At 44.5% G+C, this 24,489-nt stretch overlaps 1 protein-coding gene across 1 annotated transcript in view; it reads right to left on the bottom strand.

Moving 5' to 3' along the window:
• Positions 1-1,027: 1,027 nt before the first annotated feature.
• The window catches only part of LOC147666679 (pre-mRNA-splicing factor SYF2-like), a 182,632-nt gene continuing 159,170 nt past the window's right edge, over positions 1,028-24,489 (bottom strand). Inside the window, exon 7 of the mRNA XM_086948974.1 lies at positions 1,028-1,670. Coding sequence (XP_086805100.1) covers positions 1,505-1,670 — 166 coding nt within the window. The 3' untranslated portion in view covers positions 1,028-1,504. The remainder of the gene's footprint in view (positions 1,671-24,489) is intronic.

Below are 24,489 nucleotides of genomic sequence, written 5' to 3'. Positions count from 1 at the left end.
TCTTACCTGTGGAACAAGGTCTACATGATGTTCACCTGTGGATTCTAGTTGCAATGCATGCAGGGCCACAGGGTGCCAAACACTCTTCTTATGGAAGTGTAAGGCAGCAAGATGCATGGAAACTGTTCTCAGAATCAGAAATATGTTTGCATCCGGCAATGGACTTATTGAATGAATATTGAGAAACAACTTCCACTACTAGTCAAATATCAGACAGCATATTATTGACATTATGCGAACCAACACTAAAAATCATGGTACCAAGCTTCCCTTGCTTATACTCCGGGCTGCCTAATATTTTGCTCAGCACGAATAACGTAGTCAGGTTATATCTCAGGTCTTCGATTCCCTCTTTTTGTACAAATAGAAGTTACGATGTCAGAAGAGAACAAAATCAGGGGGACGACAGAGAAAAGAGTCTGCTCTGATTCACCTATGAGTTTACTGGTTCACACCTAGACAAGACTTTCACAGGCTGTACCAGCTATTGTTACTCCATGCAAATGGTGGACAGTTTATCCGCCCCAGAGAGATCCCACATGATCAAAGCGGACAGCGGAGGGATCCTCCAGCTGTTGCCTTCTTTAATCATGAACCCGAGCCTCAGAAGCTCCAGTGTAACACACATGTCCAGCTCTAATGTCCTGCCCAAATGTTCTCCTCCTACACTTGCTTTCTGCCCTTCCGTGTATACCACCTCCCCAACCATGGTTTCAATGCCCCTCGCCTCTTCTTCAGACTTCCTGTGTCTGTGCCCACTGGACCAATCTCTACAAAAATATCCTACACCAAATCCTCCTTCAATTGGCTGTTCTTCTTCCACTTATCCATCTGCTTACAATGGTCTTCTTACGACTGACTATACACAAAGGAATTGTTTTCACTGTAGAAATGCCCAAACTGAATAGAAAACGTGAATCTGTGTTTATGTACAAAAATATCAAATTCAATAACGCAGCTACTGGCATCTGAATGTTAGAAGAGAGATCTCCATTACGAAATAAAAGCAATAACAGATTAAAACAAATTCCAATATCCATATCAATTTTTATTGGTCACAGAACTAATTGTTGCTTCCAAAGTTTAACTTTCTGCCCAATATTAGGGACATTAAAATGCTAACCTTATTTTTGACTTCGCTTTTGACACAGTGTAAAGAAAGTGTCAGTAGTTAGTGGTGGTTCGTTACCAGAATTCCACAGCTTTGCCAAAACCATCAACAGGTGTCAGTTGCTCAAGAGTGCCTAAAGCCAAGACATCATTTGCTATATTTTTTATTTGTTGGGTGGTACATAATTAAAAGATGCAAGGAAATGTCTCAAAGTGGTGGCATGTCTTAATGTTGGGATAATTACATGATATTATTTTCTGTAGTGGAGAATGTATAACTGTGACACCGACTGCACTTGTGAAAAGTTGTCTAATTGTCAGACATATTGACGAATGTTGGTTGAGCAACCGGTCAATGGTTCCATTGTCTGCAGGTTTTAAGACTTTAAACAGTTTATACGGCTGTTCCTCTCTCCAGGTTCTGCTTGATCTCCGCAGTGTATTTGCCGTAGAAGCGCTCAGCTTTCTTGTTGAACTTGGCATTCCTCTCATTGATGTAGTCTATGTCCGAATCGTCATTGTAGGCTCGTCTTCGGCTGTACTTTTCACGTTTTTCAATCCTAAGGGGAAATGGAAATATGGTGGTTACATCCAAGAACAAACTGTGTCCTCTGCTAGCTGCTAACCAGGTGCCTATCAGAAAGCCTGGATCTCTATAATCTTCACCATAACATGCCTTTGCCGCAGGTGCCTGAACTTGAGAAGGCATACCGTTACTTTGGCGCCTTGTAAATTGGGGCAGCATCAATGCACATAGAACACGTTCTTACATACATACATCATGCAAATACTCTCGGAAGGAAGTAAGGACGTACAGAGGGACCCTGCTCCATACACCTTACCTGCCATTCAGAGGAAAGAAACATGCAGCATGATCACCTACAAGCCATGCAAGTTTAACTCTTTAGCAAGGGTTTCATCCCAGAATAAAGGTGCTCCTCACTTACAAATTGAATATTTTGGGGGCATTGATTACAATGTCTCGCAGTGATGATGCCCTAGATTAGAAGCAGCTCATTCCAAAGCAGCTTTTCCAGACAGGCACCTCTGACAGATGCACAACATTCACATCCACGCTTTTCCCTCTCTGGAGCCCAAAAGTGTGTGGTGTTTGAAATGCACAGCCTGGAGCACGGCAAGTAGGAAATATGAGGAGGTTAAAAGAGGGGAGCAAACATTCACTTTAATATGCACTAGAAATTAAACATGCCAATGCTCTTCTACCTTTTATCAGTAAGAGGCTTTGCATATCACAGCAGATTTTTAGGTCGAGCACTCGAGACCTCCTGTATACACTTTAGTAAATACTTATAGGTGTATGCACTTTGTGTGCTCTGGAGAGCAGCCCTAGGACTTGTCTGCTTCTGCAAAAGCACTTTGTTCCTGTTCAATTGCCTCTATTTAACTGTGTTGATAGAAAACGACCAGGAGAGGTGAGTAAAATAACAAAATTGCTTTCTGCTGAGGGACTTTCTTTTTGAAAATTTTCTGGCAATTACCTCTATTTAACTTTCTTGATAGAAATCGACCAGCAGAGGCCAGTAAAATACCAGAATCAGTTTAGCATTCTCTATATTCCAGTCCATAGAAACTGTCTTCCACGTACACCAGTAGACAATATTGTTTTCAAATCTTGGATTTTCAGTAATATGGCCACCGAAGGGCCTGATTTTATATTAAAAACAGAGCTTTGGACTATACCATTTCCTGCTGAAAGGCAATATTTCTCTCCATGTGTTCCCATACCTGGCGTGCCACGCAGTTTGGTGCTTATTTTCTCTCCATGTTAAAGAACAGTAGATGTTTCAGCACCCAGGCTAATGTGCTGCATAGCTAAATACATATAAGCTCCCAAAGGAGAGACCGCTTGCATTGCAAATGCTCGTTATTCTAGACAGTTATCGCGGACACTGGAATAGTTCTATTTGTGATGGATGCCCAAGAGCATACTTCAAAGTCGGAGAGTTTCATGCCACTGGATGCTTCATGCGGAACTGTCTGGGTTCACTGGGCCACCACATTTGTGAAATGACCGACTCATCTATTTTAACTCTGTTTGTTTACACTGCGTGCTTGGCCACCCATCAACCAGCCAGGCAGCAACAGTGCAAACTACTTCATTCTAAATAATTGTTTCCTTCAAGCGAACTCAGTCTCCCGAGTCGTCACCAGCACTCCGTGGTGGGAGACCCATGAAGGCAGCAGACCGAGGGCAAATATAATCTCTTCCCGACACAGCAGAGCCTGGGAACTGCAGCCGCTGTGCCAGGCCTGATCTCTCAGTCTAGGAATGCGGTTGGCATACTTTTAAAATAGTTCTTCTCATTCAGTGCCTATGAGAAAATTCTTCTCTGAACAGGACACAATGGCTTCGAAAATACTTCCTTGTATTGCAACGTGACGTTGAGAAACAAGTCTGCTGACAAACACACATATTCCAGCACTGCATACAATGGACTGCTTTCACTGGAGGGCTGGCGAGCTGATTCAAATAGTTTAAGCAGCAGAATTTCTTCCAAAGAAGGCAAACGAGAAGTACCTTGACCTTCCTTTTATAAACAGAATTTTCTGGTAAATGACGTGACTTCCACGGAGCTATTTTACACCTGATAAGCACGGGTGCGAGTTAGCTAAAGCGCAGCGGTACGTGTCAGCTGTGACGCAAATGCCAGTCGCAAGAGGTCGGATTACTGTGTGGGAAGCAGTGTATCTCAGTGTTTCAAGCAATTAGACTGTAAACTTCGCTAAAACTTTTGACATGTCACCTTGTGTAGTCTTGTAAACCGCAGCATCTCTTCTTTTATGGGTTCTGGCTGATAGGGTACCCAGACCTTGACATAGCTTTCCATATCCTATGCTAGGCTGCCAACCTCCCTCTCACATCCAAGATCTATTGCATCTCACTCCACTGTAGACCTTACTCCACTTCAGTCTTTCGTGAAGGCTTATTCTCGCCTCCGTATCCGACTCTCACTCCGCCTCACCCTTCCCCTTGATGCTTTTGCGTTTTCAGTTCAAGACAGAGCGCAGTTAATAGCTTCGCAAGGCAAAAAACAAAACAAAAAAAAAAAAAACAGTAATTTACAGGGCCGAAATAATATCTCAGCAAGAGAAAAGGGTTGTCTAAACCAGCCTGATGATCAGCATTCCCACACTACAAGCCACCTGTCTTAAGTAAGCAGTGAGCTGATCAATCTTTATGACAGAGTGAAAGTGAAACAAAGAGGTGGCATTATTGTTCGATTCCGCTGATGCCTCACTGCAGTGGTGGGGACATTGACGAATCCTGCCTCGGGCTACTGAATGACTGAATTACACAAGAACCGCTCTTAAAAGTCACTGTTTTAAGGCAGTACAATCAAATAGCTATTTACATCCACTGCTCCAGTATTTTAGGAAACTTGCATATGCATCCGGCAAACGCAAACCGTTCTGGCTAGTGATCTCACATCAGCAAGGATCAAAGAATAACAGAAGTCCTTACAATAATTCCTTTTCAAAACCAGCAGCACTACATTTTCATCTCGTTTAGGATCCACCAACTTACACAGTACAGTAGGAGGTCCTACCGCCCATCCTGACCTTTTTTTTTTATAAAAAAGGATAAGTTACTCAATTGTAATCCTAGTTCTCTTCCAGGGGTAAACTCATCAGTCATAACGACTGAATAGTCCTGCCCATGCCCAGGGACCCCCGAGCATATAAAAAATACAAAAATACATGTATATTTAAAGAGTTAAAAGTGTAAAGTACCCTCAAACATACATATATATGTATGTACACATACATGCAGGCCAAAACACCCAAAAAAACTAAAACATGCCAAAATTGCATTAAATAACTCATTTAAAATACACAGATCTATTAGCAATAACAATTCATACAGAGAAGCAGTGGTTTATCATTCGAACCTTTTAGAAGACACAATGTAAATGGTGGGTATTTAGTAAATATTAGTGGTATACTCAAAAAATATGGTGCACTTGGGTTTAACAACACCCTACTACTCAAGGTGATTATTACAGTCTATGTCCTGTGACCCCAACTGTATACAGTATTATTGAGATAGGCAATCCAAGCACTCAATATGTATTACATAACTGTAAGATCCAAACACAAAGAGTATTTAAAATAGAAACACTGTTTATTCAGCACATTCAATATTATCATATTCATTTGTACAATCCATCTTTACAGGTGTTTGCTTCAAAAAAACAGCCGACGTGTTTCGTCACCAACATGAATTTTTCGAGGCTTGCAGGTTTAGGATAAAGGTATGTTTTTTGTTTAAAGACGTATTTCTAGGGCTCCATAGAGAAAAGGAAATTAATGGTCGCCTCCAATCTCCCTATTAAATAAGGGAACTGTGTGATGTTCCAATTTCTTCTTGAAAATAGCCAGAATATTTAGTTACTTCATGCTACAGGAATAAGGTAATCAATAAAAAGTGGAAGTAATTCAACATCAGAAAAACCCACAGCTGACCCTGAAGACCTGAATAACTATCTTCCTATCACAAACATTCCTACGCAGGCAAAACTCCTCAAGAAATGTGTTCATGAACAACTGCCTAAACACACTGAACAAGTCCAACTCCTCGACCTATTCCAATCGGGCTTCCGTGCTGGACACAGTACCGAGACGGCAATCACATATATATAGGACAATGCCTTCTCTTTGCTTGATCAAAATGAAGCCTGCCTAATAATACTACTCTATCTTTCTTCTGGTTTCGATACGAACAAACATTACAACCTACTTAACCTCCTTAAAGGTAGGATGGGGCTCTCAGGCACTGTCCTAAAATGCTTGCCTCCTTTCTCAACAACAGAATGCAAAGAATCAAAACCAATCAAACCCTATCCGACCCCAGTCCCTGCACTCGGTGTCTCACAAGGGTCCTCACTCTCCCCCACGCTCTTCAACCTTTTCATTGAACCGCTAACTGTAATCCTCAAGGACTTCAACATCCAATATCGCATGTATGCGGATGATTCCCAACTGTACATGAAATTATCCTCTCCTGAAGACATGCAGTCACTCAACCTAACCCTACACAAAACCCTAAACTGGCTAACTTCCAACCACCTCAAACTAAATGCCCTTAAAACTGAATTCCTCCTAATTTCTCGGACTGCAATCCTCCACTGTGGGGCAATTCCTAACAAACCTCACCGCTCTCAACTGCACACCACACATCATTGATTCCACTAAATCACTGGGTGTGGTACTCGGCAAGAACCTAAACATGCAAGATCACATCAGAGCATCTACTAAAGGAGCAAACTTCCAATTAGGCATCCTTTGAAAACTTAAACCGTACCTACCACAAGAAGACTTCAAATCAGCGGTGCAAGCACTAGTCATCTCAAGACTCGAATACGACAGTGTCACTCTATGCGGTCTCCCAAAACTCAGTTTAGCCCCACTCAGAGCATCTCTTAACGCTGAGACTAGACATCACAGTTTCCAAGAAATCCAATCACATCTCTCCTGACCTTAAAGTGCTCAACTGGCTCCCATTAGAGGCAAGGATCCAGTACAAATTTGACTGTTTGACCCATAGAGCACTACACTTCAATACCCCTATCTATCTGACAAATAAGCTTGAGCTATCGGGTAGCGCCGGGCCCTCAAGGAGCTACAGCACTCTGCTCCTCAAGCCAAAGAAATTCAAAAAACTGAAAACTGAAAACCTACAAACATACTTTCTCTGGGACTGCCCCAAGAACATGGAATTCCCTACCTGTGGAAATAAGACTAATTCCCTCAACTCTTGCCTTCAAAAGGGAAGTGAAAGCTCTATGAATGAACAATAACCTGAACTAGAAGCTTTGCTCCTCTATCGCCCTGCCTGTTTTTACCTGACTTTGTTACTACAATCTATCTTGTTGTAATTGCTAACTGGCCAATGTCACGGTCCAGTCCAATTTGTCACTGCTGTAACTGATGTATACTGACCTAAAGTGATCCCATAGAGTTCGATCTATGCCTCCCGCAACCCTTATGTAAAGTGCTCTGATACCCGCCTGGGTCATGTTCGCGCTATACAAAACTTTAAATAAATAAATAAAATCAGGTGCCACTACTAAAATAACGTAGACCGCATCCAAAAGGGTCTAATGGACGAGCATCCAAAAGTGCCTACATCGCATTAGACGCTTCGAAGACCGTGCCGGACAGGAGCTTTTTCAGGACTCCTTCCGTCCATTAGGCACTTTTGGATGCTGTCTTCGTTAATTTAGAGTTTGGAGAGTAGACCCAAAACGTATGGCAACCTCCTGTGTGTGGTCTCGGACAGGTGAAGAAGGTCCGAGTACCACCATTGGCGAGGCCACTCCGGTGCGATAAGAATCATCCTGGTCATGGCTCTGTAGATCTTGTTGACGACCAGAGGAATGAGTGGTATTGGATAAAAAGCATAAAGTAATGTCTCTGACCAGCTGATCAAAAGTGCATTCCCTCTGGAGCCTAGTTGGGGATACCTGGATACGAAGACACATCATATTGCATTTGTTGCATCCGCAAACAGTTTGATGTCTGAAACTCCCCATCGTTTGAAAATGTCCTGTGTTACTTCATCGTTTAACACCCAGTCGCGAGTTTCGTAGAAGTTGCGACTGAGGGTGTCTAAATGGACATGGAGTGTGCCTGGGAGATGGATTACGCATATGGTCTTCTGTCTCACCAGTAGCCACTTCCATACGGCTTGGGCCTCTTGCAATAAGGGCCTTGACCTGGCTCCCTCACATTCTCAAAATGCATGGCAGTGGTAGCATCCTTTCCGCTGAAACAGAAGCTCTTGGTCTACCCATACCTAGACTACTGGTTGCTCAGTGCTTAGCACCTCATCTACTGCAGCAACATCAACAATCTTGCATTTGCGTGCTAAAACTTTTGGGCCTTCACGTCAACTACAAAAAGCCGATCCTTAACCCAACCCAAAGGATTCACTACCTGGGTGTGACTATGAATACCGCAAATTAAAGAGTGTATCCTTAGGAGGTCGAGTTTATCCTCAGTCACCAAAAAGTGTTAAACTCTCCTCTGCATCCTTCATCCCACTGTGAAAACAGTCATTCTCTCTACTGGGATCCATGGTGTCCTGCATCTTCATTGTTTCCAATGCCAGTCTGCACATGCGGGTTCTCCAGCAGGCATTAGAGGATGATTAGACCCAAATCTCGGACCGCTGGCAGGACAAAGTGACTCTCGCTCAGATGCCCAAGCACTTCCTTTGTTGGTGGATGAAGCGTCCTCATTTGTTAAAAGGACCTTCCCAGCCAGACGCTTATCATGGACACGTCCCTCCAGGGCCGGAGAACTCGTGAGCTCTCTTCAAGTTCAGGGATTATGGTCAGAAGCAGAGAAGGGGTATTACAGTAACTGTTTTCCCTTCCCTGGATGGCCCCTTTAGAACACACTATCCCAGCCTTCAGCTGGAATAGTGCGTCCTTTCAGCATCGAAATCGTCACCTATGCAGATGATACCCAACTGGTTGTTGCTTTCAACCACCCTGAGGGATCATCTAGCACTCTGGGCAGCTGCCTAGAAGCAGTAGCCGATTGGATGGCACTCTCTCATCTAAAGTTAAACGAGGACAAGACAGAACTGATGTTCCTGGGTAAGTCCCCGTCACCCAGAGCAGCTTTGGGCTGGCCGACCTGTATGGGCACTATACCGGTGCCTAAAGATCAGATTAAGAGTCTCGGAGTGTGGCTGGATAGCAGTCTTTGTTTCAATCATCAAGCTATCAAGCTCTCCGCCACCTGTTTCGGCCTGATGAGGTTGTTGAGAAAAGTTCTGCCACTTCTCCCTTTTCAGGCCCATAGGATTATGGTGCAGGCTCTTATCTTGTCCCGTCTAGACTACGGGAATGCCCTGTACCTGGGTGCCCAGTTGGCCACCATCAAAAACCTACAGGTGACTCAGAATTGCACATCACGCTTACTTCTGGAGCTGCCTCTGAGACACTCAGGGTCAGCTGCTTTAAAAAAGCTCCACTGGCTGCCAATCCAGGCCAGGATTCGATTTTAGGCGATGTGCATAGCCCATAAAGCTATGTGGCACTCAGGCCCTGCTACGATTTGTTCCTTAGTGACTCCTTACCATCCCTCCGGAAATCTACGCTCTAGCACAGCTTTTCTTGCAGTCTCACGGAAAGTTCAACGAGCTAGATGGGGATGTCGCTACTTCTCATGGAATGCTGCCTCCTTTTGGAATTCTCTGCCCCCCACCATGAGCAGCGAATCTGATCTACAAAAGTTTCGTATAAACTTTTCAAAACTTTTCTTTTTCACTAATCTGCACAGCCTGGTTGTTGTCTTTGCTCGGCCGGCCTAAGCGCTACGAGGACTTAGGGTAGAAGTGCGCTATAGAAAACCGAATTTCATTTCATTTAATTAATTTCATGTCCTGTGATGTGAGATGTTTGGTGATGTCATATTCAGAGATGTTATCATTATGCTAATTGGTGGTTCTAAACCTTAGAAAAGCATACTTCTTTCTGGTCCTGCAGTCACGGAATGAAGTGCAGAAAGAGCAGTCTGCTGTTAACACGCAAGGGTCACTACTCAACAAGAACGAGGTAGTGAGGGATGGAGTTTGCGAGTGTGTAAGTTTGTTGTTGAGTGAGTAGTTCTGGATAGAATTGAGGGCGTGTGCATGAGTGAATGAGAGTGAAAGTCACAGTGAGTGGGCGTCAGTGATTGACCGCAAGTGATCTAAAAAGTGGACCCATCTGGAATTATCTGTCAGGGGGGGGGGGCTGTAATGAATTTGTATTGTATAGGTATATAAATGAACATTTTTTACATTTGATCAATTGGCTACTACATGCAGCTCCTGTTGGATGAATTAACTGTGAGAAGTTGATATATGGGTTTTGAGAGTCGAGCATACAAGCAAAGAGTGGTGTGCGCAACATAGAATTCCCAAAGGGATCTATTTTTTGAGACTTCGTGTCAAGTGGCGTCCTGTCCCTTTGGCAGAGTATGACCCCTCTTATTTGCTTTGGAAGTGTCTTAATGACGACAAGGCCCCCAAAGCTGAACATCTATGTTCTGATGTCAGTGGAGTTTTCGACATCAACCTTCATTGATGGGTTGTCGAAGTCAGCCGGTTAACTGGTGGAGAAGTTCTCGATGCCGACCCAAGTCTGCTCTTCATCGCTGACTTATTTATCGCCAACTACGAAGACAATCTTTAGACTTCAGCAACTGATGTCAAAGTAAGCGGTCTCGACGTCGACATTTTAGTCGACAGAGCTGGTATAGAATGTCTCGATGGTGATTCTCCCTCAACTTTTTCGCATCCTGCAGAGGCCTTTCCGACATCGAAATGACATGGATGGTGCAGGTATCTATCTTGACGTGAATCTCCTTTCAGTCAACGGCGAAACAGAGCAATGTTTTCTCTTTTCCTTTCTGCCCCGGTGCATAAGGGCTCTTTGAAAGGCTGCTGAGAACCTTCAAGGCCACTTGTAGATCTCACCTTTCCTTGCTCCTGTATGGCATGGTTTGATTCTTCCCATCAGACAGGGTCGTTCGGGAAATTTGTTGGCAGTAATAACATTTGTCTGGCAGATGACAAGATGGCATTCACACAATGCAGACAGAGTGGGGATCGAATTTTTCCACTTTTTGGACTAAAAATTATAGCAAAATAGTCAGAAAAACAGGTTAGAAGTACAGATTGCACTTAGAAACACTGAATGAAGGTTATAAAACCGACTTCTATATAACAATTCTTGTCAGAAATGTACAAACTGATGAGCTCAATTCTCCAGGATCCTCAAAGAAGGAGCCAGAAAAAGAACTGACCTAACGGTCACCTGTGAGGCATGATGGCAGCATGGAGGTCTTGGAGGTCTTAAAGGCGTGGAACCAGTTTGTTCTGTTGTGGTCTATCTTTGCAACCTATGAGCTAACATGCCTTCTATTACTGTGCTTTTTCTCTGAAAATAAAGGCTTTGTTCAAAAAGTGGAACTGGGCATGTTCTATATTACAGAAATGCTATTAAATATATGTTGTTTTTTAAATAAAAAATTCAATACAATTTTGGCATTTTTGCTTTTTTGGTGTTTTAGGCTGCATGTATGTCTGTATACAAATATATGTATTTTTGAGGATACATGTACTTTTTACATGCATATATGTATTTTCTATATGCTACGGGGTCCCCACACTTGGGCGGGACTATTAAGTGCTCATGGCTATTGATGAGTATCCCCGGGAAGAGAACTGCTGTTGCCTCTCTGAGTGGTTGGATCTCTAAAGGAAAACCAGGTTTCTATGGGTGAATGCTAACAGACATCTTTTGGCTGGCTCGAATATCTCCTATACATCTCCATCTCATAAACCACCACACACCCTGGAGGAATAATATCTTCAACCTTTGTTACTGACCTAAAATGTTTTCACCCAGGTACAAATTCAATTAAAGCTAGTTTCACTTTTACAACTAATCAGGCCAATCTTACAGTGATAGGTTTCATGGATTTATTTCACTATTCTAAGACGCTTTCAACTCTTGCACACTGTACACACAACCAAGCATTGAGCTCAGGATGGGGCTTAAAGAATAACCCCAAGTCAACATCTTAGAACAAGGACCACAGCTGCGAAGCATAAGCAGATCAGAGAAAATATATACACTCAGGGTATAATATAACATGAGAAAGGATGCTGTACTATGGATAAACCCTTACAGGGACTCAACAAGATGCACTCCGAGAAACTTCTCAAAGCCATAGCAAACTTGAATGACCTAGACCCAATCCACAGAAACAGAATATTGGGCAGCATTGGTCTAAGAAGCAGAACCCCCAAATATGCCCTCCAGATAGAAACAGCAAGAATCCAAGGGCCCTTCCTAATGTGCACTAAACAGGCGAAACGTGAAGTCAAACGTATGGTAACAAATAACTTATCTATCTTTTAAACACTGGTGGCTATAAACTCTAGAGCCTGTCGCCAAATCCATTAATTCATTTGCACTGCTTTGTTTGGTTTTAGCTTGTTGAATCCTTGTTGGCAATATGAGGACTTTGGTTGGCAGTGTATGGACTTTTATTAATGGTTAAGGATTTCTAGATTATGATCTTTTGAGACACCTTTTGATTGTGTGACTTTTTGGATAAACAATTATGTTTAATTGACATACATGGTTTAGAGCTAATATTTACGTATTGTTTGGGTACTAATTTGAAGTCAGGAATTAAGATCAAGCAAGATATCAATTCTAGGTCTCTTCTGATGAGAAGGTTTCAATGGTGGCTTGACTAGGAGGGCCTACGTATAGGTCAGGGCAACAAACACAAACAGGCCGAATTACTGAAATGGAAGCCTAATTCAATGCAGTCAAGTGAAAAGACATGCCATACCAAGGGCCGTATTATGCATTTTCATTGTTTGCGCCAGGCTCACCTATTAAAAGGTGAGCCTGGTGCAAACAATGAAAGTGCGCCCTATTAAGCTAAGTGTGTTGACCTGGGGCATGCGCATTCATGTGAAAACACAGAGAGGCTGCTTCCAGACGATCTGTGTTTTCACAGTGAAGGCGGCACCCGCCTGCACTTTTACAGGGGATTAGAGATGCCCTTGCAGGCGGGTGCAGTCATTGACTGCACCTGCCTGTAAGGGGATGTCAGGAGGTTCACAGGACCCTCTTTCCCCCTGCAGAGAGCTGCTCTCAGGGGGCGCAATCAGTGTGCCACCTTTTATGTAGCGCTTTGAGTGTGCCTTCTGAGAGAGGCTTTGCCTCTGCGCATGCATCGGTAATAAGGCGTGTGCGCAGAGGCAAAGGAATTCCCTCATCTGCATAGGGCACACCCCATGCAAATGAGAAAACGCTCCCTGAAGGTAGCGCTGGCACTTTAGCACTATTTATATCTGTATTAGTGAAGGGGACGCACAAGCGTCTGCGCCCCCTTCTGTAAGACCAAAGAGCCTTGGGGGCACGCAAAGCTGGTGCAAACGCCCGTTGCACACCCGGGGCACTTACTGTAATACAGCCCCAGGAGTAAAGCTTCAGGGAAAAATACAAATTGTGGTATTGAAGTCCATTAGAATTTAAAAGATATAATTACTCATATGGCATTAAAGATACATTTGTCGAACTTGCTTCATAACATGGCCAGGCGTTGTTAAAAAAAAACGCTTCATTGATTTTATTCCACCATTCATTAAAGTTATGCCTATAGATATTCTTCAAGCTTTTTGCAATTGGACGGCATGCTATAGTAGCTGAATAAAAAAAACAACTTTTTGGGTTGGGTGGCCACAAAACGTTGATATATTGATCAGAAAGAGCAGTAGTCTTGTACCTACTGCATAGTGCCTCAAAAACCTCGGCAGAGACATAAGTTAGCAAAGACGACCATTTGAACTCATGGGGCAAGAGCAAAGGGAAAACTAGGACACTTTTGAGGCGCTGCCTTGCATCAATTTACTATTTTAACAAGGGTTAGATAGAATCAAATAAAGCATGATAACGTTGGATATTTAAATATGGGGAGGTATATTATGACAGAAAGCGTCTGTTATTTCCTTTAAGGCTGCCAACCATATTGTTTAGGTTTTTTTTTTATTAGAACAGTTGAGAGTAGCATTTTGTAAAAAATAAATAAAACAATTTTCTTACATTACTATTAAGTGAAAGTTTGCCATTTTGATTGGAAAAATAGCATGCATGTCAGGATTGTCCCATTGTTTAGCTGTGATGTGCAGTGCAGGCATCTTAAGTAATGTTATGGTCTCAGGCCAAACCAGAATGAACGTAGCTAAGGTCTTGAGTTTAATCTTCTTGAAATACTTTGATTTGTTACATTTTGACAGTGTCCCTCAGGAGTAATTGCATAAAAGATGTATACAAAAGAGCTTTGCTGCACCGAGTGTACAGCCAATTGAGTTAGCTGACTGCCTAGGGCAACCCTTACAGCATCTAATTGGGGAGTGTCCAACCTCCTCTTTCTAATGGCAGCTGAAAAGATTTGTTGGCTTGTCTCAGTTGCTTATGGTTCCAAGAACATCTTATGACAGCATAATTTAGTTTCTTTTAGAAAGGAGCTGGAAGAACTAGGGGAGTAAATTAAATAGATCGAAGAATTTAGGTAAGATAACCATCTTAATTAGGTTCATGCATTCCACAAGATAAATTAGAAGGATTCTCTATGGCTGTAGTTGGAGTCAGCATGTCTTCAGAGTTTCATTAAAAACCAACTTCTAAACTGAAAGCAAGAAACCCTCCAGGATAGCGTGCAATTGAGACAATTCTATAGTCATGTGACAGCATACCCAATATGCACAGAATATTAGAGTATAGTTAACTTGCATCTCGACAGAGTGCAGATTTGTAATGCTAACTGGTTTATCGTACCTAAGGATTTGTCAAGTAGCAGTACATACATAGGTATGCATGCATAAGCAGTAGTGCAGATCAATCACCCCAGGACAAACTATAAAAGGTTTTTAGTTGCTCAGCTGGATCACAACAGGTCAATATAAAAGAAAGAAAGAGACGACGGGGGTGGGGGGACAGTGCCACGTTCACTGCTGGACAGACTTCGGTACGGATATGATGCTGTTCATACACGTAATGCCTAGAGATTTGCGTGTAACAGCAGGAAAACGTAAACTGACAATGGATGGCCCAGTGTGACACCACCTGCCACAAACTGCCATGAGACCTCGAGTCCAAAAGGAGTGTTGAGTAAGATCACAGCAGTAGGTTCATGAAGAGTTTTGGCCTGATCAACAAGGCTCAAGGAAAGATGGAAAGATTTCATATGGAAAGTTGTATCTCTACTGGGAATAAATCCCTGTTTTTAATAAGAGGTGACACACAAGGACTCCAGCTAGACATGTTGCTATGATTTTTTGACATATTTCTGAATCTGCCTTAGAAATAGATGGGAACGATTTTCAGCGCAATTGTGACCTATGCTTCTTGAAGTCGAAAGGATTTGTTAAGCGCACGTTGACCAGGCGGTTTCTTGGCGCTAAGGACAAGTGTAAAAGGTGAACTGCTCACTCAGCTAAGGCTTGTGAAAACAGCCAGGTCTTCAGCCGTTTGCGGAACTCCATGTAATGGGCCGTTGTTTTAATAGAAAGAGGTAAAGAATTCCAAAAGGAAGGGGCCAGATAAGAGAAGCTCAGGCCACCATGTTTCTTCCTTTGTTATGTTCTGTTATGTTATATGGATTTGTAAAGCGCACGTATACCCGGAGGTGTCTTGGCGCTGAACTAAGTTTTGACTTTTGAACTAAGTAACAAGGAAAACGCTACAGTGCAGGCATCATGCGCAAACAAAGCTTCTCAAGAAGACCGCTCTGGTGGTAGCATATGTTCACAGCTCCCTGTTTTCCTTTGTCACTTATTTTTACAAATAAATACAGACAGGAAAATAAATGGTATTCTGTGTATTTATTTTCAACTGTGGTTAAAAACGGAACTTTGGTTGTTTTTTACAGTGACTCAAACTGCGGTCAGTAAGGCCTGCCAGGCGAACAGCTGTTTGGATTGAAAGCTAAGGGCGTTTAAAAAAACAGAGAAAGACATCTCAATAAGGAGGGATATACAGCAGCAGATATTCACCAAGTTGATCCTAAAATGTGCACGCTTTCATAGAAGTGTATTGATTTATCATCTGTATATACTGGTTAAATAAAAGTGGAAACATACTAGTTTCATCTTCCAAAGTAAATATAAAAATTTGCAAGAAGTAAATATGGATAAATACAGACAGAAATGTCCAAAAATAAATATTAGAAAACTGGGAGCCCTACATATACATGACGAATAATCAAGTCACGGTATCAAACTAAATGCGGACTCTAAATTATCCATCTAAGTGTGATAAGGGGTTTGAGAGATATGGACGGCCTGATCCCTATGCGAAAGCTTTGTCTTAATTTAATACTGCCAAGAAGCATTAAGGCGTAAATACGTGCAGAGTGAAGGTGAGGGTAGCAGCCCTCAACACATCCAAACACCAAGCCCCCCGGATCAATGGGCAGCCTTTATTTGAAGCGTGGTTCCACAGTGAGGACTGATGAGAAAAGGCATGAGGGAAGCTCAAGTGAAACTTGAGGAGGTTTTTCAAAGAAACCATGGTGAATATATGGAACACTTTCTGCAGGGATGGGTCCCGATGACATCAAGCTATTTAGACACCTGCACAAACATATGTAAACAAACAAAAAGGTTTTCGCAAGAACGCATTGCGATGAGTAAAGTGGCCCCCGCTATGTTGCTGATCTAAGCCCACTAATTGCTCATTGTACTGGCTGGGAAAGCGGTGCTGTCGAAGCTAAAATGAACGTTGAGCAGAAACAATGTAAACGTGGCTCGGGCTGTGATGTAACCCTAGGCCGCACAAAGCTTGAACAGGCGAATGTGCACAAATAAAGGGAAAAGACACTGATCTAAGGAATGAGGTCAGGTGGATACCTGCCAAGGGAGGGGGGGGGGGGCAACTCCAGCAGCACTGGACAGGCGTGTGTAATAGATCGAGGGAATGAACGAAAAGGCATCAAATGCATTCAAACCACAGGAGCAGATTTCAGAGGAAGCGAGTACCAACGCACTGCTAATAATGGAGAATGTATGTCCAGTACATAGTACGGTATGCAGAGAATGTGGGAGCAGAGCTCGCAACTCTTGCATGTAAAAATATATAGGTATTTTGTAAATGTGGTACTGGAAATTGGAATATTAAGGCAGGAGGGGTAACCATTACCAAACTATTATATGCATTCTGAGTAGGCCACTACGCCGTTCTTCGCAAATCTCTGTTCAATCCCTTATGTATACCACCGCCAGCTGTGCCTATTAAGTTCAAGCAGTACCAACAATTTTAAATTAAAGAACACATCAAAAATTTCAATACTAACTTAGAATAAAAGTAGATGGAATTGTAATAAACAAAAAGACACCAAGATCATTCAAATTAGATGAAGGGAACCAGAGATATGTTTTTTTTAAAGTTTCAATGAAAAAAGCACCTGAAAAAAGTAAAGTGCCACTGAAAGAACAACAATTTGTGGTTAACAGAGTCCTAAGTGCGAATTCTGAATGATTGCAATGGAGCGGCGGTTGGAACCGCCAAGTTGTGGTACTAACTAAAGTTTTTACCTTCCGACAGTCTCTGAAATGGGAGGTAAATTCCTTCAGCAGCACAGCACCAAAAGCTGTGGCTGGATAGGATACTCTATGTCTGGTACATCATCATCATCATCAATCTCCCACTTAAGCTATTGACTTAGGCACAAAAAACTCCAAGCGAGATAAAGCTAGAATTTGTTGCCACAGAGGTCCACTGGCAGGTGGATAGATTTGCCACTTCTCCCCAGTGCACAGTTTTAACATTAGGCATATTCACTTTTTTGGTGCTCAAAAACCTCCTGGGGGTCAAGGCATTAAGGGAAAATGTTACTTACCTAGTATCCATCTGTTATTAATAAGAATAATAATAATACAGCCAATTATAGAGCGCGAACAGCTACCTCCAAGGGAGGAGTCCCGGCGCTATAGCAATCGGTGACGCACGAAATCCTAAAGCCCGGATCCCAGGGGATTAAATTAGGTTCAAAAAACATGTTTTTGCTGCTTTCCTGAATTGTGTTTCGCAGCTAATCTGGCGCAAGGCATCTGGCAGGGAATTCCAAACCATGGACGTCCTGAACATGAATGTTCTGCCCCCTAACAGTGCTTTCTTTTTTTTTTTTTTGAAAAATAGGTTTATTGCGGACAGCATAGAAGACACAATCAGGCAGTCTACTCATAGGCGTAATAATATAAGGATAACCAAGGGTACCATACAGGATAATACACAGCCATACGGCCCACATGCCGGAGGCCGGGCGGCGTAAAGTCAAGAGGCACCTCAAAACAGAAATAGACTTAACCAATTGCATTGAATACACATGTAACGCATGTCTCCGCTGTTTCTTATTTCTTCCCCCTCCTACGTCGTCCATCTATCCGGTCACCCAACTATCTTCACAGATAATGTTCGCATCAAAAACACAATCAACATAAAAAATAGAACAAAACCCCCCCTATGTGGCATCGATAACAGAGTACGTGTAAGAGCTAGGTTACCTCTTCTTGGCCCAGCAGGGTACAGTCATCACCATGTTAAGCAATTCTATGGGAATCTAGACAATTCACATAACAACCTAATACGGAACAGAAGTGCGTGCCCGTCGGGACACTACCCCAAACCAGGCCCCTCCACCTCTCCTCCTGCCACAACCTCCTCAGATTTAGACTCCTCACGGGTGAACAATTCGGCACTAGTCGCATCCGAGGCATCACCAGGCAGCCCCTCAGCACACATCACCCTCCAAGCCAGTAGGTCTTCTTGAAGCCTCTCATCACGGCGCGTGTGCTGCATGTGTGTTTCCTCAGCCTGGGACCATTCCCTAAAATCTCTAAGCCAGAGGGAGAACTTGGGGGCCCTCTGCCCCATCCATGTAATAGCTATGCACCTCTGTGCTAACACCAGGAGCAACTGTAGCAACTTGTAGGATAAATTCCTCTTTTTGGGCTTGGGTACCAATTTTAAGAGACAGTGAAGTGGGGCCAATGCAATCCGGAAGCCCGTAACTCGGCCAATGCGCTCCACCACCGCCAACCAAAAGCTACCGCCCTGCGGGCATTCCAAGGCTAAGTGTAAGAATCCAGCTCTCTCCGTTCCACACCTAGGGCAGTTGTCTGTCCGATCCGCTGAAATGCGGGCCAGGGAGACAGGGGTCATGTAGGTGCGATGTAGAAAATTAAAGTGGATCAATTTAAACCGTGCATTGCATGACACTTTCCGGGTCAGGAGACCAATACGTTTGCGCTGCCCCGGCTCCAGGACCATCTCAAGTCCGCCTCCCATGACGCCCAGGACGGCACGACCGGTGGTGTTGAATCCCGTCTCATGGCTGAGTACAGTAAGGTGATCAGTCGCTGTCCCCTGCCGCAGGAGAGAAGGATGTTGAGGGTATGGGTCAAATGAGGCGCCTCCGGGAACTGAGGCCAAGTCGCCCTCACCATCTCCAGCAGTCCTCTGTAATGCAAGTACTGTCCCCTGCCCAGGTCGAAGGTTTCCTCAGCGCGCTCAAAGGACACGAAGGAGTCGTCTGGGTAAAGGTCAGCCAGAGTCTCACACCCACCCTCCCGCCACTCCCGGAAGGACATATTCTCCTCCATCAACCTTACCGAGGCCAAAATCAACACTGGCAGTTCCCTATGAAAGGGGGCGCTCTTCAAGATCCGCTCGACAAACCGCTGCCAGATCCCCGCCGGATGGCGCACCACATAGGGCAAGGTCCCGTCCGCCCCCCGTCCCTGCATCAGCGCCACCTGCAAGGCTATTTAGTCCGCTCTTCCCGCCAGGAGCCGCAGCTCCTAGTTGTCTGTGCCCGCGAACCACCATGCGGCCGGCAGGAGCTGTGCCGGATAATAGTAGAGGTCAAACCTCGGAGCCTCAAGGCCCCCCCTCCTCCCAGCCCCGGACCACAGTATGCAAGGTGACCCTACTACGGCCGCCTGCCCAAAGTAAGGACGTGAGTAGCGCGTCGAGCGTGCAAAATATTCGCGGGGGGAGCGGGCACAGCGTATTTTGCAGGATATATAATATCCTGGGCAACATCACCATTTTGGAAATCGCCACCCGCCCCATGAGAGACAGGGGGAGCGTATTCCAGATGGACATGGACTGGCGCAGAGAGCAGAGCACCCTCTCGGCGTTATGGACCAGCAGTTGCTCGTCAGACGAGGCCACCTGAATGCCCAAATATCGGGAGGCCTCCAACTCCCATCGCAGCCCCAGGCGCGGGATGCTCCCACCCGGGTCCACGTCACAGCCCGCTAGTGGAAAAGTCAGGGATTTCCCAGGATTGATGCGCAGCCCAGAGGCCGCTCCAAATCTGTCTAGCAACCGCACTGCCGCCCCGGCTCCCAGGAAACACACCAGCAGTTCTCCATGGGCGGTGGGGCACCGCGGTATGGGGGCAGCGGGCCGCTCAGGCCTCTCGGGGAAGCCAGCGGCCGCACTGCCGCGAGAACAAAATGGCGGCTCCGTGGGGGAGGTGCGCAGAGCCGGACCCGCAAGCCCCGCAGCACCACTTCCACTACTGCCGCTCCAGCCAGCCTTCCAAGTCCCCGGGCCAAAGGAGGTCTCTCACCAAGTACGTTCTCCCAGCCGGGGGGCACTCGCAGCAAGATCCAGGCCGCTCCCGGGGGGAAGGGCCTCCGCTCCGTATCACCTCGCCGCCGGGGTCTCTTGTGGAGCACAGCAGCCGCACACGGATTTTAGCAATGCGGAGCCCCAGGTGGCAGCGGGCTCCGCCGTCCTCATACAGCACCACGACCCCAAGGAGTGCGACTCCACTCGGGGGTAGGCCGCAGACCACGACACCCAACAAGTCAGAAAAGGATTATACTGTGTCAACATCACCATTTATGTGTGGACCAAGGCATGTCACAAAAGGTTAGGTGATGCTAACATCATGCCAGACCTGGAAGAGGTACCTCCCAAATGCTCTGTGAAAATGGCCAAAATCCTGAAGTCTTGGGTGAAATGGGAAAGAGTTCGAAACTCTGCAGTGAGAAACGTGTTTGTGAGAAAGTGGAATATTAGTTGAGGAGGATGGTACCACAAGTAATAATGGCACTAACATTCTTGGGTCCAGTAAAGGTTTCAGTTGTTTTAATCTAGATCAAACTCTAGTAGCTATGGCACAGAGCACACAGGCTGAAATTAAAGAAAATGTGTAAAGCATTTGGAAGTACAAAGAAACACAATACAATAAGAATCACATACCATTTTATAAAAATGGAAAACCTTTCCACAACCAAAATGACAAAAAAACGAATAAAGGGAACAGGAAATATGAATTTTTAAAGTAAAAATAAAAAAATAGCAACAAACAAAAGCACCAACTGTGGGTATCTGATTGCGCTAGACCAGGTCTGTATCAAAACTTACGCTCAGCCGTGATGGGTCACCAGTTGGATACAGGGTCTAGGTTCATCTCGGAGGAACGTTTACCTTCTGCTTTTAACATTTTTAAGAAGAAAAAGCGGTCAACGATGACACGTTGGAAGGCAAGCTGGATCCAAAGCATGGCTTGACGATGGTGGATTGGAGATGTGAGAGTACTGGTGCAATCAACAAAGTCGGTAAATCGCTGAGCAGGCAAAGTCCGAAGTCCAAGCCCTTGAAGGTCTGGAAAAAGATTGGATTCTGTTCAGCATCGGTCTCGGTGAAGGTCTCTACGTTCAGGCTTACAAACTTTTCTGGAAGTCAAACCTCCTTTAGTGGGGCAAGCAAACAACTGGAGGCCAACCGGTGATTCACCGTCAACAGCTTTGACTGCAACCCTTATAGCGGTCGGTTCTCCAATCAGAAAGTAGTCGAAAAATTGGCAAAAAGTTTCTGAGTACAAATTATTGTACTTAGGGGACACGGTCGAGGAACTTAGGGATACTAATTGGGGGTTAGGACTGACTCCAACAGAAGCCATCTGCAGGGTCCTGGACAGGTCCTCTTGAAAGAGATTAGTTGGGTTCCCCTCCTTCAAGAGAGTAGGATTATTGCAGATTCTGTGTCAGTGAGCAGTTTTTCATGCTGGTAGTCTATAGAAATACTGCAATACATTTAACTTACTCAATACGAACGCTTAGATCCGGGTTGGGGAGGGGATGAATATATTTTAATTGGAAAAAGGGGAGTAGTATAACATATGTATTGGAATCATCAAGCAGTGGTGAAAACAATTGTTTTTGTGTGTCAACTGCTGATGTTATCCGTATGTAGTGCTCTTAATACTAACTAAAAAAATTGGAATAAGTTTATCTATGGTTTCTTCATTTCTCCTTGTGGGATTCACTGTTTGATTGAACATCAACTTCAAAAGCAGAAATTCTGCTTAGATGTCAAGCTGAACGTTGAAAAGGGTTATCGTATTGAAAGTCAAAAGCAGACTAAAGACAACTATAAACGTAAAAACATACAAGTGTACAACCTAATGATAGGTAGCAACTTGTTCTCTATTCTGACACCGGTTTTGACACCTGTGTGTCACAAGTTTGAATCCCAGCAAGACGAGCTCAGCCTTTCTTCCAATTAAGTAGCAATAATTTGGCTAATGTTGGCACACATTACAACCTTTGGGAAACAGCAAAAACATCAAAATGAAATACCATATTGTTAGACCTGGCACCATTGGCGTGGGTCTCCCTTCCATTTTTCACTGTTGTCTCCACAGTTTTTGCTGGTATTAGATGCTCTGAGCGCTGTGCCACTGCCATTCAGTGCCACAGCGTAAATGCTCCCTGTGTAAATATGACTGTGAATTGATAGCTCCATGATTGGCTATTTTGGTTTATCTGTTAGTCCCGAGTAGTGTGGCCTGTGTGTGCCCAGGCCTGGTAACCCAAATGCTGCTGGTGGGCCTGCAGCACTGCTTTGCGCCACCCACAGAAGCAGCTTGTAAAGTGTTCCTCAGACCTGCCATTGCAGTGTCTGCGTGCATTCCAGAACTGCCATCTTGGCTGTGAAGTGCCCACACTTCACAGCCCCTGAACCTTCCCTTAGCCTCATGTCAGTCACCCCTATGGTAGGTGCATTGTGTGTGTAAGGTAGGACATGGATTGATATGTGTAACATGTCCTGGTAGTGAATTACCCTCAATTTTGTTTTTCACTGCGGCAAGGCTACCTTTTCTCCATAGGCTAGAATGGGTAGACAGGCTATTACATCTTATAGTCCTATCTGACCCATGAAACATGGTGGAAATTAGAGTTTAGTATGCCTGAACTCAGAATGATAAAATACATATTTTAGTGAAGTTGGTTTTAACATTCTGTGTTTGAAAATACCACTTTTAGAAAGTAGGTATTTTCTTGCTTAAGCCTTCCAGTGTGCTTTGCTGTTATGTGTATTGGCTTTCTGGGTTTAGAGGGGCAAGGCAGGCTGAGTCAGACCTGGGTTGAATAGAGAGATCTGCATTGAGTACTGGGGAGGGGTAGCTCCTTGACCTGAATAGGGCTGTGCCTGGCAAGGTGAATGCTGGCTCCACTCCTACTGTGCGTCTGATGGCAGACCCCCTCAATCTGAAAGGAAGGATGCAGCCTGGTAAACAAAGTGCTCCAGGAAGGAGCAGAACTGGTTCTGCCCGGGTTCAGTGGCTAGAGACTTTGAGAAGAAAGACTTTTGGGGTACAAATATTTGTGTCCAAACCCCTGATTTTTGTATTGCTCCTGGATGTCAAGAAGAACCTCTGTCCATGTTACTGAAGGAATCTGCAGGAGAGGACTGTCCTTGTGCTTGTGTGCTGTTTCTTGGATTGGCCTGCAGTAATTCCCCTTGGACTTGGAAGAAGAGGGAAAAGGACTTTTGAGAGACTTATTTTTGCTAAGCAATCACCCAAGGGCTAGAAGAGAGCTAGCCTCCAGTTGGAGTCGCAGACCATCTGACTCCCCCACCAGCATCCTGATTCCTCCCAGCAGGGATTTCTATCTGCAGGTGAGGCCTCTGTGAGTTCCAGAGCCTCTCTTTCTACTACAGAGAAGAGAGTGCTGTAAATTGTCACTAAAGCAGTTTGCGAACCGCCGCAGCTGAAGAGCGTAAGAGAAATCATTGCGCAGCTGTTGCCGAGTGCTCACAAAACCAAAGATCATCGCATTGCACGTTTGCAGGCCCCAAAATGCTCGCTAACCCCAGAGATCATCGCATCGCACATTTGCGGGCTTGTAGAAGGCTCGCTAACCCCGGATCATCGCATCGAGATCATCGCAGAGCGGGTGCCGTGCGTTCGCCATTTTCCTCGCATCCCACTCGGATCGTCGCTCCCTCGCAGGCGCAATTTTCTTTCGTCTCAACAAGATCGCACACGCAACAGGATCAGCGCATCATCCTCCCTTGTGGCAAGGATTCAACACATCGCTGGCCTAGCATGAAGAAATCTGTTGCTTTGTCCTGCACGCACCTGCAGACCGGCGCATCATCCTCCCTTGCGGCAAGGATTCAACACATCGCCGGCCTAGTGTGGGGAAAATCATCGCTACAGCTCGTTTGAGACATTTTGCTTGTTTTGCTACGAAATCCAGGTACTTTGTAAGTAAAAGGGTGACAGAGCCCCTGCTTTGAACTGAACCTCTATTTGAACACTTTGAACTCTTTTTCCAGCTTTTCAAGAGTTCCCCCTTTTTCAGTACTGTGGCTTTTTACCGTTATTGGTCTTGTGTTAAGTCTATATATAAAGATACTTATTTTTTATAACTACTTGTGTGGTGTCCCTTTGTAGTGTCCTTCACTGTGTTACTGTGTATGATCATAAATGCTTTACACACTGCCTCTGAGATAAGCCTAGCTGCTCGTG

This window comes from Lissotriton vulgaris, unplaced genomic scaffold (genome assembly GCF_964263255.1).
Source record: "Lissotriton vulgaris unplaced genomic scaffold, aLisVul1.2 SCAFFOLD_1297, whole genome shotgun sequence".
Classification (NCBI taxonomy): domain Eukaryota; kingdom Metazoa; phylum Chordata; class Amphibia; order Caudata; family Salamandridae; genus Lissotriton; species Lissotriton vulgaris.
The sequence above is the reverse complement of the archived record's forward strand: the minus strand, read 5'-3'. Positions and strand labels throughout refer to the sequence as shown.